Source organism: Littorina saxatilis, linkage group LG2 (genome assembly GCF_037325665.1).
Source record: "Littorina saxatilis isolate snail1 linkage group LG2, US_GU_Lsax_2.0, whole genome shotgun sequence".
In the NCBI taxonomy this organism is placed as follows: Eukaryota; Metazoa; Mollusca; class Gastropoda; order Littorinimorpha; family Littorinidae; genus Littorina; species Littorina saxatilis.
This window is the reverse complement of record NC_090246.1, coordinates 101,815,064-101,833,825: the sequence shown is the minus strand read 5'-3', so window position 1 is coordinate 101,833,825 and position 18,762 is coordinate 101,815,064. Positions and strand designations below refer to the sequence as shown.

At 40.6% G+C, this 18,762-nt stretch overlaps 2 protein-coding genes across 3 annotated transcripts in view; one reads left to right on the top strand and one right to left on the bottom strand.

The window, feature by feature from the left end:
- The window catches only part of LOC138960370 (uncharacterized), a 52,601-nt gene extending 49,962 nt beyond the window's left edge, over positions 1 to 2,639 (bottom strand). Inside the window, exon 1 of one of the 2 annotated variants that reach the window (XM_070332265.1) lies at positions 2,598 to 2,639. The gene's annotated coding sequence lies outside the window, so the exon portion shown is untranslated. Of the gene's footprint in view, positions 1 to 2,541 lie in introns of both variants that reach the window. The other variant, XM_070332263.1, reaches the window with a different exon arrangement.
- A 221-nt stretch (positions 2,640 to 2,860) lies between these two features.
- The window catches only part of LOC138960369 (uncharacterized), a 41,706-nt gene continuing 25,804 nt past the window's right edge, over positions 2,861 to 18,762 (top strand). The window contains exons 1-5 of the mRNA XM_070332262.1: positions 2,861 to 2,899; positions 5,410 to 6,302; positions 7,251 to 7,380; positions 10,583 to 10,764; positions 12,264 to 12,329. Of these exons, the coding sequence (XP_070188363.1) occupies positions 5,444 to 6,302; positions 7,251 to 7,380; positions 10,583 to 10,764; positions 12,264 to 12,329 (1,237 nt within the window). The 5' untranslated portion in view covers positions 2,861 to 2,899; positions 5,410 to 5,443. The remainder of the gene's footprint in view (positions 2,900 to 5,409; positions 6,303 to 7,250; positions 7,381 to 10,582; positions 10,765 to 12,263; positions 12,330 to 18,762) is intronic.

The following is an 18,762-nucleotide window of genomic DNA, read 5'->3' as shown; positions in this document are numbered from 1 at the left end:
ACTCTTACTTTCTCCCAAGCGCAAGACAAATTCTTCTCTGAAAATTGAAGCCAATAAAATTTGAGTTGAGTTGAGTTGAGTTGAGAGAATGAAGACTTCTACAGGTATAAGCACTTTGAAAAAGGTGGATGGATCTTTTGTGGTTGACGATATGGGTAAGGCAGAAACCTTAAATGAGTATTTTTCTAGCGTTTTTACACGCGAGGACGTGTCAGACATCCCGACTATGACGGAAGGCTGCTATTCAGATGGGGCATCCTTATCTGAAATAAGAGTGACACCCTTAGCAGTTAAAAAGAAACTGAAAGAGTTGGATGAAAATAAAGCCCAAGGGCCTGATCTAATCCCATCAAAGGTACTTAAGGAGTTGTGTGATGAACTATCTATCCCATTATGCTTGCTGTTCAACAAATCTTTGGAATCTGGAAATATACCAGGTGATTGGAAAACAGCGGAGGTAACCGCTATTTTCAAAAAGGGTACCAAGTCAGAACCAGGTAACTACAGACCAGTAAGCTTAACCTGTGTAACATGCAAGGTATTGGAGTCTCTTGTTCGGGATTCTATAGTGTCTTATCTCACAGACAATAATTTATATGCTGACTGTCAGCATGGTTTTAGAAAAAGACGTTCTTGTGTCACTCAACTCATAGAGGTCATGGAAGACCTCACAAAATTCGTTGATGAAGGTGAAGCCATAGATATAATTTACTGTGACTTTAAGAAGGCCTTCGATACTGTGCCGCATGAGAGATTACTCCTAAAGCTTGCATCGTATGGGCTTAGTTCCAGCGTCCTTCCCTGGATTCGGTCATTCCTGAGTGGCCGGTCCCAGAGGGTACGAGTTGGACAGGCAACGTCGAACCAAGCAGCAGTTCTCAGCGGAATTCCACAGGGCAGCGTTTTGGGGCCGGTTCTATTTACAGTGTTTATAAATGACCTACCAGATGTGGTTAGTGGTATAGTGAAGATTTTTGCGGATGATACAAAACTGTACAATAAAGCAACTTCTTCTTCTTCTGCGTTCGATGTTGGTGGCCGTGCTAGATCCTCAGACCAGTGGCTGCCAGGAAGTCCGCAGTCTTGCGCAGTTCGTCGGCAGGACCCCAGAGTTTGGCTCCAACACTGGTCTCTTCTTGCCAGAACTTCTGGCGTATTGTCTCTAGATGGGGGCAGTTCTGGAGAATGTGCTCCGGAGTTTGCTCTTCCGAGCCACATTCACAGTGTGCGTCATCCGCAAGGCCCAGTCTCTTGAGGTGTTTCTTCAGTCCACAGTGCCCTGTCCTTAGACGGAAAATGGTGGTTTGGCTTCTCCGGTCTAGTTTGTTGATGGGGTCTTCCTGTGGGTTGTAGTCTCCGTTTCTCTTTTTCCAGTTTTCTTTCTTCTTCCGTTGTAGAATAAAGCAACAAACAGTTCAGTCATGCAAAAAGACATACACTTACTTCAGGGACAAATAAATGGAAATTATTTTTTAATGTTTCAAAGTGCAATGTTCTGCATTCTGGTAAAAAGAATCCCAAATATGACTACGTGATGACTGTCAATGATGCTATTGAAAAAATAAATGTATGTGATGAGGAAAAGGACATCGGTGTTGTTTTCGACAGCAATTTGTCATTCGACCCGCATATTCGAGGAGTTGTGTCAAAAGCTAATCAGAGGATTGGAATTATCAAACGAACGTTCTCATTTCTTGACAAGGACACCTTCTTAAAGCTATACAAAGCCTTTGTGAGACCACTGGTGGAATATGCAAATGTGGTGTGGAGCCCATTCCTCAAGAGACAGTCTCAGACAATTGAGAGGGTGCAGCGTCGAGCAACTAAAATTCTAAAGGAGTGCCGGGATAAGTCTTACGCGGACAGACTCAAATACCTAGACCTCCACTCTCTGAAGGGAAGGAGGACAAGGGGTGACCTAATACAAACATATAGAATTATAAATGGGGTGGATGACATTGACATGCACAAAATATTCACATTCAAGCAGACAGACAACACCAGAAACAGCCACGGAAAAATCTTTGTTCAACACTGTAAGACTAACAAGCGCAAGTTTTCGTTTTCTCAAAGAGTTGCTAACAATTGGAATGCACTACCCGCTAACATAAAATTCGCACCCACAGTAGACGCCTTCAAAAACTTCTTGGACAATTCTCCAAAATTTCTTAACCTTTTTTACGACTTTGATTGAAAGCATTGAAAGAATAGGGATTTAGGCATGCAAAGTATCTGACAAAGAAGGGGCACCAATAAGGCCTCGCGGCCTTCGGCTAACAAATATAGCCGCCCCTATATACTACTACTACTAAGTAAGTACTACTAGAATACATCGCGCGTCGTGAATCGCAGCGCTCCTCGTAGCGCCGCGCGTTGTAAATCGCAACGCTGCACAACGCGTCGCGCGCTGTGAATCCACTTCGTAGTAATTAGTCAGACCCGCACAGTACACCCTTCTGATCGTAAAAAAAAGACACCAAAGAGCCTTTGAAAGAGCCTTTGAAAATAGAAGACGGTAATGTTGACAGCTTGCACACTAACCTTCAAGGCTTACAGTCAAAAGTGAACGTGTGCACTGTGTACACATGTATACACACCTTCACATGGTCTGTGTAAAAGTAGTAACCACTGCAGGAACGAAACGGAAGTAAGAAATGTGCATTTATACCCAATTCGACAACAACATGCTTAATTGCAAATAAAAAATACTTGTTTCCACAGATATGATAAGGGCCGATGATAAAGATGAATACTAATTTTACTTGGAATGAGCCTATTCCTTTTGTAAGCAGCTGTACAGGACAAGACTAGTGTTTGACGTGGTTTTTTTCTTTCCTTGTACTTTTTCCAGTAGTTAGTCTTTTGTAGCCTTCATCCTTCCAAGTTCCAGGCGTCTCCGGTACGTGAATGGAATCACTTTTCGGCTAGTTGCTTTGATTTAAGGTTTTTTTCATATCAGTAGCAAGATATACCTGCACATTTATGATTTTTTAGAATGTCTTGGATGATTTAGAATGTCATTTATGATGCACATGTATGTATTTGTTGCTCTATGGAATTTCGAAGTAGGGTCATTCTGAGATTCTCAGAAATGGTGGTACAAAGTGTTATACAAAGTAAAAAATAAAGTGTCAAGAAATACAAAATAATTGTTTTTACTATGAAGTCTATTGTTTGCTATACATAATAATGCAAAAATTAGACAAAAAGAGTAATTGGTTGCTGAATAAGAGACGTTTTAAATTGTTATTTACGTGATGAATGTTGTAACATGGAAACCAAATTCCAACTTTAAACCACCTAAGCCTTCAATCCTTTGTGCATTTTTTATCAGTTCTGCAGTATTTTTGTGTTCTACCCAACACATTCTAGTTATGAAAGGTAAGGACTTCAACTAATATTGGTAAAAAAATGACATTTGGAACTGACTAAGGTGAATGTTGCAATACAGAAACGAAATGCTTGAACCACTTTCGGTTCCTGTGCGACAGACATGAATCTGCACTGTTTGGCCTTTCCTGCCGTCAAAACCCGTCTGACCCAAAATAACTACACAAAACACAATTCGTCAGAGTTTGCTGTATTTGTTGAAAGTTCCTGTTGCGTTCAGATTACCCATTTTAAGTACTTGATGAATGTCGAACATCGACGATCAGAAGATACGAGAACTTCTTGGCTACTTTGTTGCCGCTAAACTTCGCGCGTTGAGAAACTGTTGCACTCGATATCTTTCCGACGCTACATTGTCGCCAACCGCGGTGTGTAAGTTTGTGACAAAGCTTTGCAGGCTCGACAATTTAGTAAAAACCATCTTCAGTCGTGACGTAGGTCAGGAAACGACGCCATGAGTTTCAGCAAATGATATGATTCTGGTGTTTTCTGTGAATATTTGGCTGTGATTCAAAGGACTATTTTCTTGTTCGAACTTCCTGCGCGCCAAAGAGCTAAAAATAGCCGTGATGTGGCAAAGTCATGGAGCACATTGCTGTCCGATGTTCGGGCGTCGAGTCTGGAAACGATGCATTACGACATTCAAAATTTTTTGTTCGAAGCCCCTAACTTCAAATTCAGCGTGAGTTTTTGCAAAGATGTGTTGCTACGTCCAATACTGAAGTCCTGACTGTCGATTGCAGTAATTTGTTGGTGTTTGCATGTTTGCATTTAGCCATGAGACTGAACATATTGTTGATCACGAAAGTCGTGTAACGCTTCGGCGATCCGGAAACGGCCGAACTTCGCAATTGAAAAGCACACAAAAACAACACCAACGTATAGAAACCATTTTTGACTCACATGCGAAGCAAAAGTGAGTCTATGTACTCACCCGAGTCGTCCGTCCGGACGTCCGTCCGTCCGGAAAACTTTAACGTTGGATATTTCTTGGACACTATTCAGTCTATCAGTACCAAATTTGGCAAGATGGTGTATGATGACAAGGCCCCAAAAAACATACATAGCATCTTGACCTTGCTTCAAGGTCAAGGTCGCAGGGGCCATAAATGTTGCCTAAAAAACAGCTATTTTTCACATTTTTCCCATTTTCTCTGAAGTTTTTGAGATTGAATACCTCACCTACATATGATATATAGGGCAAAGTAAGCCCCATCTTTTGATACCAGTTTGGTTTACCTTGCTTCAAGGTCAAGGTCACAGGAGCTCTTCAAAGTTGGATTGTATACATATTTTGAAGTGACCTTGACCCTGAACTATGGAAGATAACTGTTTCAAACTTAAAAATTATGTGGGGCACATGTTATGCTTTCATCATGAGACACATTTGGTCACATATGATCAAGGTCAAGGTCACTTTGACCCTTATGAAATGTGACCAAAATAAGGTAGTGAACCACTAAAAGTGACCATATCTCATGGTAGAAAGAGCCAATAAGCACCATTGTACTTCCTATGTCTTGAATTAACAGCTTTGTGTTGCATGACCTTGGATGACCTTGACCTTGGGTCAAGGTCACATGTATTTTGGTAGGAAAAATGTGTAAAGCAGTTCTTAGTGTATGATGTCATTGCTAGGTTTAGTTACCCTAAAGGTGTAGGTCAAGCATGTGAGTCGTATGGGCTTTGCCCTTCTTGTTATTGACATACAACAATGCTTTAATGTCTCAGGAATAGATTCAGATGAAAAAAGTCGTGGTAGAAATAATTTTAATTTACTTTTTCATGATTTCAAATGTGTCACCCCTCTCACTCTCACTGTACCACCATTTCTGAGAATGACCCAGTAATGAACTAGAAGGACTTCGACTTCGAGGAGTTCCGAGTTGCCTTTCTGTTCTTTTCCCTTCCTGCTGTCTTCCTCTCGCTTTCTAAAGTGTCTTTCCTTCATTCACAATAATAGCACAACATAACAGAACTAAATGCATCATGGTTTTTGTTAATGTTATATATTTACAGGATGAAACAGTGACGGTGGTGATAGACTCTGAAGATGTCGCAGGGTAGGTCGACTTACGAGAGACCCTCCGGCTGGCACGATACTAGCAAGAAGCCAAGCCAAGCTCAGCAGTCAGGTAGAAGACAGGAGAAGCAAATACCAAAATCCAGCTTTACAGATGAGACTTTAGAGAGCGATGTCAGCTTTTTGTCAGAAAATGCTGCCATTGAAGCTGATGGAGAGTTTGACGAATCAGGGGGGAATTTTGATTCACTGGTTGGCGATGATGAGCTTAATGCTGCCTTTGAAGCAGAACACGGCAGAATGTTTCAAGTTCTAGATGAGGTTGGAGAAGATTCAAATCTATCTTCACCAGCTCCAGGCAGTGCCAGTTCAACGAAAAAATTTGTGATTCCAAAAGTTAAGAAACCAGAGACTCAAGTGCATGATATCAGCGGTGAAGAAGGAAAACGTGCATGGCTTAAAAATGAGAGAGACATTAGTTCAAGGCACAGGGACGCAGGAAAAGGGGAGAGGGACCGAGAAGATGGAAGCAGAGATCGGGGAAAGGATAGGAGAGATAGTAAGGAAGACAGGCGCGACAGGGGGAAACTTCAGTCTGAAAATGGCCAACACCAGCGAAGCCATCATTCTCCATCTGCAGCAACGGGTCAAGAGGAAAGGCAAAGTCTCTTTGACAGCTTTGCTGCTGAAGGCTTGATCTCACCTGACAGAAATATCTCTCTTGCATTCAGCTCACAAATAAAGCAAGAATTTGCGGAAAAAGATGCAGCAGGTGGGGAAGCTGGAAAAATGAAAGTAGAGAAGAAGGAAACACATGTCCCAATGGATGCAGAAGAGGATGGGCACCTAGAGATTCCCATGGGAAGGGACAGCCTTGTCTTTGTCAGAGGTGATTGTCTTTTCTTTGTTCAAGTAAAACATTTAAGGTCTTTGAACATTTTGAACATTGTGTATAACTATAAGTGATTTACTTTTTGTCGTTCAAACAAAAATGGAAAAGGACACCTAGATTTTGATTTAATCTGGAAATGTATTAAAATCTAAACAACAAAGTGACTGGTGAGATGAACAAAGTTAAAAATCAAAAGAATTCTGTACTCACCGATATAAGGACAGTACGAATTTTCGCTTATGTTATACATACATGTGTAAGCTTCATCAGGAACAAACAAACACAAAGCAGGGTTTAGCCTGGGAGAAAAAGGCAATGGGACATTTGTACCCCTCAACCAAATTCCGATGGGACATACTCGAAGGTAAGAAGCACCAAAGAGGTCTGTACGCGTTTTGACCAAAGATGCAAAATAGTGCAATATGGTGCCATCTGAGAATTAGCGGCTATATCGTGTTATCTGTGTGTATGTGTGTGTGTATGTGTGTGATCCGATGTAAAGTGTACATTTGGTGGCGCAGTGGTATGTAATCTCAATGCGCCCTTTGACGCATTGAAGGGAATTGTGATGGGACATTTTCAGATTTAATGCGCCAATGGCGCAGGGCGCACTTGTAAATGAAAGCCTGCAAAAGGCAACAAAAAGCAGACGCAACATGGAACGAAGATGTTTGTTCCGTGTTGCGTCTGCTTTTTGTTGCCTTTATAGTGTTTGTTTGTTCCTGATGAAGCGTACATAAGCGAAAATGTGTACTGTCTTGTGCTGTCCTTGTATCGGTGAGAATAGAATTCTTTTGTTTTTTAACTTTGGAAATTTATTGTTGGAATAGATCTCTACATATTTTTTACATTATTTTCTTGTAGGGACATAAGAAGGGGAAAATCAGTGAAAGAATCAAATTTATGATTGCTGTTAACTGATACTTCTGCTCTTTTCTGTTGTAGATTACTACCCATGGCAAGTTCGTGTGCACCCAGTCAGCAGACATGACATGCCCCGTTCCGACTTCGCTCAGTTGTGGGCCATGGCCGATTCTTCCTCCATTGTGTGGAGCGACCACAAAGACTTTGGCGGGTCGGCATATTTTGTTTGGTCTTTCTGTGTGGAACAGTTTGTATTTGTAGACCCAACAGAATGCACACACATGTGTTTAGTCACTGTTATGATAAGTAGTTTGTATTTGTAGACCCAACAGAACGCATACACATGTGTTTAGTCACTGTTATGATAAGTAGTTTGTATTTAATTGTAGACCCAACAGAATGCATACACATGTGTATAGTCACTGATAATAAGTAGTTTGTATTTGGTAGACCCAACAGAATGCATACACATGTGTATAGTCACTGATAATAAGTAGTTTGTATTTGGTAGACCCAACAGAACGCACACACATGTGTTTAGTCACTGTTATGATAAGTAGTTTGTATTTGTAGACCCAACAGAACGCATACACATGTGTTTAGTCACTGTTATGATAAGTAGTTTGTATTTAATTGTAGACCCAACAGAATGCATACACATGTGTATAGTCACTGATAATAAGTAGTTTGTATTTGGTAGACCCAACAGAATGCATACACATGTGTATAGTCACTGATAATAAGTAGTTTGTATTTGGTAGACCCAACAGAACGCACACACATGTGTTTAGTCACTGTTATGATAAGTAGTTTGTATTTTTAGACCCAACAGAACGCATACACATGTGTTTAGTCACTGTTATGATAAGTAGTTTGTATTTAATTGTAGACCCAACAGAATGCATACACATGTGTATAGTCACTGATAATAAGTAGTTTGTATTTGGTAGACCCAACAGAATGCATACACATGTGTATAGTCACTGATAATAAGTAGTTTGTATTTGGTAGACCCAACAGAACGCACACACATGTGTTTAGTCACTGTTATGATAAGTAGTTTGTATTTGTAGACCCAACAGAACGCATACACATGTGTTTAGTCACTGTTATGATAAGTAGTTTGTATTTAATTGTAGACCCAACAGAATGCATACACATGTGTATAGTCACTGATAATAAGTAGTTTGTATTTGGTAGACCCAACAGAATGCATACACATGTGTATAGTCACTGATAATAAGTAGTTTGTATTTGGTAGACCCAACAGAACGCACACACATGTGTTTAGTCACTGTTATGATAAGTAGTTTGTATTTGTAGACCCAACAGAACGCATACACATGTGTTTAGTCACTGTTATGATAAGTAGTTTGTATTTGTAGACCCAACAGAATGCACACACATGTGTTTAGTCACTGTTATGATAAGTAGTTGTATTTGTAGACCCAACAGAATAGTCACTGTTATGATACGTAGTTTGTATTTGTAGACCCAACAGAATGCATACACATGTGTATAGTCAATGTTATGATAAGTAGTTTGGAACATGTGATGAAACAAAAACTGGAATTGTTTTTGTTTTTTTGGTCCCATTTTTCTTGACAACTAAGAAAAGAAAAGCAAGGGGGCTGTAGGAGTGAATTTGTATGGATGAAACATTGAAAGTGTTAGGAACAGATTTGTTGTAGATTATTGCATTTACGACATCTACTTTTACTTACCTTTTTTGTGTTGACTGGTAGAATCAAACCTACTCTGGCAACCGGCAGGTTTCACGGTTTTCATCACACCACCTCACATTTTCACAACAGTAACAAACATTTAATACAGTTAAAAAAAGTATTTATTTGCAAGTTTAATCATTAATGAATCCAAAAAAATCCCTATCAGGGATAGCGGACACCTGTCAGCTGACATATAAGCACCGATATGACCCCCCCCCCCACCTAAATTTGACCAAATTATAAACAGTTTCTGAAGACACACAGCCATTGGCAAAAGCAATTATGGTCTACATACACTTTAAGTTGTTTAACAGTATTGCTATTGAGCTTAATAAATGAAATCTGATTAATATTTACATTATAAAAAGGCTTAAAACGATAGCGCTGAACCAAACTTGACTGTCGTGGCAAAATTCCAACGAAAGCGCAATTTCGCCACCTCCAGCATTTTTCTTACCCTACGATCGAATTTGAGAAGAGAGTGGAACCATCACGAGCGTAAGTTCAAACCCAGTACAATCCTTCATGCTATCTATTAAAGCGAATGCAAATTAACAACCCTTTCAGCACAAAACAAGCGTTAAACTGCCTGAAATGAGTGCATCGCGATCGTTGGAAAACGCTATCGTTGGTGACAGACACACTTTCATTCAGTTTTTAAAGAGAACAAAGCAAACTTAGCAGCAAAATGCATCATCAGTCGAACGAGTTCAAAATGGCGCGTGCGTAGGAATATGTGTCAGGGTCATAACTGTGAAAACGAGACAATAACCTAAAAAAATTGCTGTCGTTTTTTTTTTTCACCCGACACTTCCCGGATAACGATAGCAATATTCGTTTTCAGTTCCAAAACAAGAATTTGACATTTCCATTGCCGTAATTCTGTTCTGTATGGTTATTTACACACAAAAACATATGTTTGTGGAAGAAAATAGTGCGTATGCAAAAACTAGGAGGTAAATTGGTTTCCCGTCGTGGCGTATTTCTCCCGACCGACGCTTTCGACGTCACGATAAAGTAATAAAAAATTGGTTTTTTTACAAATGTTTATATGATTATGACTCGAATTGCATTCCTTTCAAACAATTATCAGGTCTTGATTTTAAAACCTGTGTGGGTTGATACTTTTCGTGTCTCATGATTACGTGATGGTAAAATTCGGGAAATCACGTCTGTCGCAAATTGAACGATAGCAATGTTATTTTAGATCGTAACAAAGCACAAACAACACAAAATGCGCTGACATTGTCTTTTCTATGTCTTTATTTCAGCACAAGCAAAAATATACCAAGCATGTTACACAATGCAATCTAAAACAGAAATGATAAGCATACAAACTTTCGATCCAGTGACCAAAGCAATACTGTGAAACCTGCCAACCACCTCTTGATACCCCCCACCCAGCCATTATAACCTCCCAAAAGAAACCATGGCAAGTTTTTTTCTATATAATTCACCTTTTCAAAACGACCACCTGTGTATAAGGATAATATATCCTTTGGTTAGTCCTGTGGGTGGTAAACTTATAGTCAGGTTCGTCGTTAGTACGGTACTCAGAATAAATGTACTAGAATTGCTGTTTGCTATTAACTTATTAAGGATATAAAGTGTATATTTTTCTTGTCTAGATCAAAATAAGTTTGTCATGAAACTTCTATTGCTGATTTTTTTTTTCCTCTTCTCCAGGGTGGCAGAATTTCTACTTAAAGATCGCAGCAGCATTCAGAAGTTCATGCGCAAGATGCTCTGGCACAACTATTCTTCTGACTGCATTACAGTGGAGATCATGGAGAGAGACAAGTCTGACTCGGCCAGTGCTCTGGGGCAGGACAGTGGGCAAGCTGTACTGGACACTATCATTAATCAAGGTATTGGTCATTATTTGTTTTATAATCTCTGTGGGTTTCTTTGGGGGGAGTGGTTGTGAGTGTGTGCATCAATTTTGTAAATTTTTTTTAATTGAAATAAAATTTCAGATAGTTCAAAGCTGAAAATAAAAATAGATTTGTTTTTTAATTAAATAATGCTTTAAACTGAAGTAAGTACAATGATTTTTCTGAAAACTCCAACACGATAATGCACATTATCTATATCTATATACGGCTTGTGTCTGTCTGTCTGTCTGTCTGTCGGTCACTTCGCGATGCACGGCCAAAGTTCTTGATGGATCTGCTTCAAATTTGGTGGGCATATTCAGGTAGACCCCGGACACAATCTGGTCGATGAAAATTTTCAACACGTGCTCTCACGTGCTGAACCGATTTTGGTTTTTCTGTACATCCATTCCCAGTAACTCTTCCTTATCTTCTCCAGTGTTTTGCGCATTTATCTCCCTTCCTTCGTGTGGCGTCAATCGCGTACGGTGCGCCGGCGTACGCCGGGTGCCGGGTATTCGGCTCTACTTCTTCCCGGCAAAGCCGGGTACCCGGCGAAGCGGGTATTCATCTAGTAATAATATAAATACCTAATGAACACAAGTGTACTGTTGTTGAATCTACTAAAGTTTTGTAACTGTTAGCGCAGATGAAGATCGTATCTGATCCTCGCGCCCCCTAATTGGCGTAGAGGCGCGTCCCCCGGGTGGTGGATGGGGGAGCCTTCTCTACTAACTTCTGAGAGAAGGTCGCATCACTCTCGATGCCGTGAACCTAATTAGGATCTTTTTCTTGTTTCTTTATTTCTGCCTCCCCAAAGTCCTTTTACTTTCCTTTTCTCACCCATAAAATTCTTCACTTATTACCCTTGTTAAGTGGTTCTTGTATAGAATATAGTCAATGTTTGTAAAGATTTTAGTCAAGCAGTATGTAAGAAATGTTTAGTCCTTTGTGCTGGAAACTTGCATTCTCCCAGTAAGGTCATATATTGTACTACGTTGCAAGCCCCTGGAGCAATTTTTGATTACAATACAATAAATACAATAATACAATAAACTTTATTAATCTCTAAAAGAGAAATTGCATTGCTGAGCTTTTGTGTCCGTAATAAAAGCTCAGCAATGCAATTTCTCTTTTAGAGATTAATAAAGTTTATTGTATTATTGTATTTATTGTATTAGATTATTGGATTAGTGCTTTTGTGAACAAGAAACACTTAACAAGTGGCTCTATCCCATCTCCCCCCTTTCCCCTATCCCATCTCCCCCCTTTCCCCCGTCGCGATATAACCTTCGTGGTTGAAAACGACGTTAAACACCAAATAAAGAAAGAAAGAATCGTATCTGATCCTGCAGCAGTTACAAGCAGTTGATTTCAGTGTTGTTGAGCAATCCTGTTTGTGTAGTTAGTTTTGTGTCTCTTCCATTTCCAAACGTATGCATGCTCACTGTCCAGATGCTAATTGATATTTATATGAAGGTTGCATTTTTCAGCAATCTTTCGGTTCAACAATACCAGAGGCAGGCAGCTGATCAAAACTTACTACCCAACACCAAAAGGTAAGTTTTTCTGTCCTGGAACTCGGAAGGTTTCCGCATTCAGGGCGAAGAAAGCAATGGCCTGACTGTAAGTTTCAACTGTCTGTTGGAATTGAGGTTCTAAGTGTAGCACCTTGATTCACCCAGAAATATGGAAAAATGACAACACAAAATCATGTGGACGAAAAGCCAACCAGTTGCTCTCAGAATCCAATAAAACCGCACATGTGCCATGATTGCCCTGCCTTTCAACAACAACAATTCAGATAATAGTTGCTTAAAGCCATTTGGAATGAAATATGTCCTCCAAACAGCCCCAAAAGGCTGCCAATTCTATACTTTCCAACAAAACATGCAGTTTGAGTGCTGTTTTACACAGCATAGTGCGTAAACTTAACACCACAGTTTTTATCGTGTTTCCTCAATTACAAACGAATCCTCCCTAAACAGAACAGCCCTCAAACTCAAAGAACAGTCTCCTGTAGCAACTATGCCATTATGATTTTGACTCACTCTTAGTCCTAATTGGCCAATTACCTGTGAAGGAGTTGCAGCCAACAGGTTGAACTCATACTCTGTGAAATGCGGCCTTCATGGCTGACGCTCAGTGTCAACGATTGCAGCATGTGAACGGGGCATTTGTCATCAACTGCTGCAAAGGCAAAGGACGTTCTTTCATTATAGAGCACCCACAGATCGGCTCACCGAATGGGGAATGCTGCTCACTGAATCATTTGATGTTTAAGTCAACAAGGGCTGCAGAATCTTCACAGGAAGTGCTGTGTCTAAGACAGAAGAATGCTCACCCTGGATTCCCAACAGAACTTGCACCTTGCGTGATTGGTCAGTCAAATTGGACATTTTTAGCACAGTTGTCCTCATTGGAGTGACATCAACATCATTCTCCACATGATGATCAGATGTGAAGGACTGCGCAGATCTTGAAGACAAATCACCACTGGTGTACCGATTGCTGTCCACAGAACCTCTGGATGGAGCTTTTCACTGCAGCACAATCCCAGTCATCATCGCATTCCTGCATTGTGCAGTGCATTTAACACAGGACATATGACAAAAATACCTGGCAAGCTCTCTAATAAGGTATAATGTACACAGCAGCTAAAATCGACAACTCAACTGTAAACTGATCATTGATTCAAACACCAAAATGCATAGAGCATCATAACAATGTGTTGATCATAAATCAGTCAGCAACTCCGGCATGTTACATTGCTCCAACTGCTTTGCCTTAATCCGTGAAGCTCATCTCTTTGGAGATATCATTTTAAAACCTCCAGGCAAGACCTGGCTGAGCTTAAAAATTGCAAAGCGAGAAGGCGCGAAAAGACATTTGGCTTCAAAATGAAAATCTTCACAGGCAAGTGACAAAACCAACAAAAGTAAAAGGACCAAAATTAACAAATAAAGCACCTAAACTGTTTGGCAACAGTTTCAAATAAGATTAAAGCCATGTGATGTGGTAAATACAATGCAATGATAACAAAAATAGTCACAAGAAAACACAGTTATGTCATTATCAAAGTTCATTCCTGATACAGCCCGGACACATGTGTCTGTCATAAACACCATGGACCTAGTTGACTATATTTCATTCCTGATACAGCCCGGACACATGTGTCTGTCATAAACACCATGGACCTAGTTGACTATATTTCATTCCTGATACAGCCCGGACACATGTGTCTGTCATAAACACCATGGACCTAGTTGACTATATTTCATTCCTGATACAGCCCGGACACATGTGTCTGTCATAAACACCATGGACCTAGTTGACCATATTTCATTCCTGATACAGCCCGGACACATGTGTCTGTCATAAACACCATGGACCTAGTTGACTATATTTCATTCCTGATACAGCCCAGACACATGTGTCTGTCATAAACACCATGGACCTAGTTGACTATATCTCATTCCTGATACAGCCCAGACACATGTGTCTGTCATAAACACCATGGACCTAGTTGACTATATCTCATTCCTGATACAGCCCAGACACATGTGTCTGTCATAAACACCATGGACCTAGTTGACTATATTTCATTCCTGATACAGCCCGGACACATGTGTCTGTCATAAACACCATGGACCTAGTTGACTATATCTCATTCCTGATACAGCCCAGACACATGTGTCTGTCATAAACACCATGGACCTAGTTGACTATATTTCATTCCTGATACAGCCCGGACACATGTGTCTGTCATAAACACCATGGACCTAGTTGACTATATTTCATTCCTGATACAGCCCGGACACATGTGTCTGTCATAAACACCATGGACCTAGTTGACTATATTTCATTCCTGATACAGCCCGGACACATGTGTCTGTCATAAACACCATGGACCTAGTTGACTATATTTCATTCCTGATACAGCCCAGACACATGTGTCTGTCATAAACACCATGGACCTAGTTGACTATATGTCATCCTGATACAGCCCAGACACATGTGTCTGTCATAAACACCATGGACCTAGTTGACTATATCTCATTCCTGATACAGCCCAGACACATGTGTCTGTCATAAACACCATGGACCTAGTTGACTATATTTCATTCCTGATACAGCCCGGACACATGTGTCTGTCATAAACACCATGGACCTAGTTGACTATATTTCATTCCTGATACAGCCCGGACACATGTGTCTGTCATAAACACCATGGACCTAGTTGACTATATTTCATTCCTGATACAGCCCGGACACATGTGTCTGTCATAAACACCATGGACCTAGTTGACTATATTTCATTCCTGATACAGCCCGGACACATGTGTCTGTCATAAACACCATGGACCTAGTTGACTATATTTCATTCCTGATACAGCCCAGACACATGTGTCTGTCATAAACACCATGGACCTAGTTGACTATATTTCATTCCTGATACAGCCCAGACACATGTGTCTGTCATAAACACCATGGACCTAGTTGACTATATTTCATTCCTGATACAGCCCGGACACATGTGTCTGTCATAAACACCATGGACCTAGTTGACTATATTTCATTCCTGATACAGCCGAGACACATGTGTCTGTAATAAACACCATGGACCTAGTTGACTATATTTCATTCCTGATACAGCCCGGACACATGTGTCTGTCATAAACACCATGGACCTAGTTGACTATATTTCATTCCTGATACAGCCCGGACACATGTGTCTGTCATAAACACCATGGACCTAGTTGACTATATTTCATTCCTGATACAGCCCGGACACATGTGTCTGTCATAAACACCATGGACCTAGTTGACTATATTTCATTCCTGATACAGCCCGGACACATGTGTCTGTCATAAACACCATGGACCTAGTTGACTATATTTCATTCCTGATACAGCCCTGACACATGTGTCTGTCATAAACACCATGGACCTAGTTGACTATATTTCATTCCTGATACAGCCCGGACACATGTGTCTGTCATAAACACCATGGACCTAGTTGACTATATTTCATTCCTGATACAGCCCGGACACATGTGTCTGTCATAAACACCATGGACCTAGTTGACTATATTTCATTCCAGATACAGCCCAGACACATGTGTCTGTCATAAACACCATGGACCTAGTTGACTATATTTCATTCCTGATACAGCCCAGACACATGTGTCTGTCATAAACACCATGGACCTAGTTGACTATATTTCATTCCTGATACAGCCCAGACACATGTGTCTGTCATAAACACCATGGACCTAGTTGACTATATTTCATTCCTGATACAGCCCGGACACATGTGTCTGTCATAAACACCATGGACCTAGTTGACTATATTTCATTCCTGATACAGCCCGGACACATGTGTCTGTCATAAACACCATGGACCTAGTTGACTATATTTCATTCCTGATACAGCCCGGACACATGTGTCTGTCATAAACACCATGGACCTAGTTGACTATATTTCATTCCTGATACAGCCCGGACACATGTGTCTGTCATAAACACCATGGACCTAGTTGACTATATTTCATTCCTGATACAGCCCAGACACATGTGTCTGTCATAAACACCATGGACCTAGTTGACTATATTTCATTCCTGATACAGCCCGGACACATGTGTCTGTCATAAACACCATGGACCTAGTTGACTATATTTCATTCCTGATACAGCCCAGACACATGTGTCTGTCATAAACACCATGGACCTAGTTGACTATATGTCATCCTGATACAGCCCAGACACATGTGTCTGTCATAAACACCATGGACCTAGTTGACTATATCTCATTCCTGATACAGCCCAGACACATGTGTCTGTCATAAACACCATGGACCTAGTTGACTATATTTCATTCCTGATACAGCCCGGACACATGTGTCTGTCATAAACACCATGGACCTAGTTGACTATATTTCATTCCTGATACAGCCCGGACACATGTGTCTGTCATAAACACCATGGACCTAGTTGACTATATTTCATTCCTGATACAGCCCGGACACATGTGTCTGTCATAAACACCATGGACCTAGTTGACTATATTTCATTCCTGATACAGCCCGGACACATGTGTCTGTCATAAACACCATGGACCTAGTTGACTATATTTCATTCCTGATACAGCCCAGACACATGTGTCTGTCATAAACACCATGGACCTAGTTGACTATATTTCATTCCTGATACAGCCCGGACACATGTGTCTGTCATAAACACCATGGACCTAGTTGACTATATTTCATTCCTGATACAGCCCGGACACATGTGTCTGTCATAAACACCATGGACCTAGTTGACTATATTTCATTCCTGATACAGCCCGGACACATGTGTCTGTCATAAACACCATGGACCTAGTTGACTATATTTCATTCCTGATACAGCCCGGACACATGTGTCTGTCATAAACACCATGGACCTAGTTGACTATATTTCATTCCTGATACAGCCCAGACACATGTGTCTGTCATAAACACCATGGACCTAGTTGACTATATTTCATTCCTGATACAGCCCGGACACATGTGTCTGTCATAAACACCATGGACCTAGTTGACTATATTTCATTCCTGATACAGCCCGGACACATGTGTCTGTCATAAACACCATGGACCTAGTTGACTATATTTCATTCCAGATACAGCCCAGACACATGTGTCTGTCATAAACACCATGGACCTAGTTGACTATATTTCATTCCTGATACAGCCCAGACACATGTGTCTGTCATAAACACCATGGACCTAGTTGACTATATTTCATTCCTGATACAGCCCAGACACATGTGTCTGTCATAAACACCATGGACCTAGTTGACTATATTTCATTCCTGATACAGCCCGGACACATGTGTCTGTCATAAACACCATGGACCTAGTTGACTATATTTCATTCCTGATACAGCCCGGACACATGTGTCTGTCATAAACACCATGGACCTAGTTGACTATATTTCATTCCTGATACAGCCCCGACACATGTGTCTGTCATAAACACCATGGACCTAGTTGACTATATTTCATTCCTGATACAGCCCAGACACATGTGTCTGTCATAAACACCATGGACCTAGTTGACTATATTTCATTCCTGATACAGCCCAGACACATGTGTCTGTCATAAACACCATGGACCTAGTTGACTATATTTCATTCCTGATACAGCCCGGACACATGTGTCTGTCATAAACACCATGGACCTAGTTGACTATATTTCATTCCTGATACAGCCCAGACACATGTGTCTGTCATAAACACCATGGACCTAGTTGACTATATTTCATTCCTGATACAGCCCAGACACATGTGTCTGTCATAAACACCATGGACCTAGTTGACTATATTTCATTCCTGATACAGCCCGGACACATGTGTCTGTCATAAACACCATGGACCTAGTTGACTATATTTCATTCCTGATACAGCCCGGACACATGTGTCTGTCATAAACACCATGGACCTAGTTGACTATATTTCATTCCTGATACAGCCCGGACACATGTGTCTGTCATAAACACCATGGACCTAGTTGACTATATTTCATTCCTGATACAGCCCGGACACATGTGTCTGTCATAAACACCATGGACCTAGTTGACTATATTTCATTCCTGATACAGCCCGGACACATGTGTCTGTCATAAACACCATGGACCTAGTTGACTATATTTCATTCCTGATACAGCCCAGACACATGTGTCTGTCATAAACACCATGGACCTAGTTGACTATATTTCATTCCTGATACAGCCCGGACACATGTGTCTGTCATAAACACCATGGACCTAGTTGACTATATTTCATTCCTGATACAGCCCGGACACATGTGTCTGTCATAAACACCATGGACCTAGTTGACTATATCTCATTTTCATTTGTTTACAAATATCTGAAAGAATGAAAAAGAAAACAAAAAATAGTTGGATTTTCAACTTCAGACACATGATGGTTTGAATGAGTCAAAAAT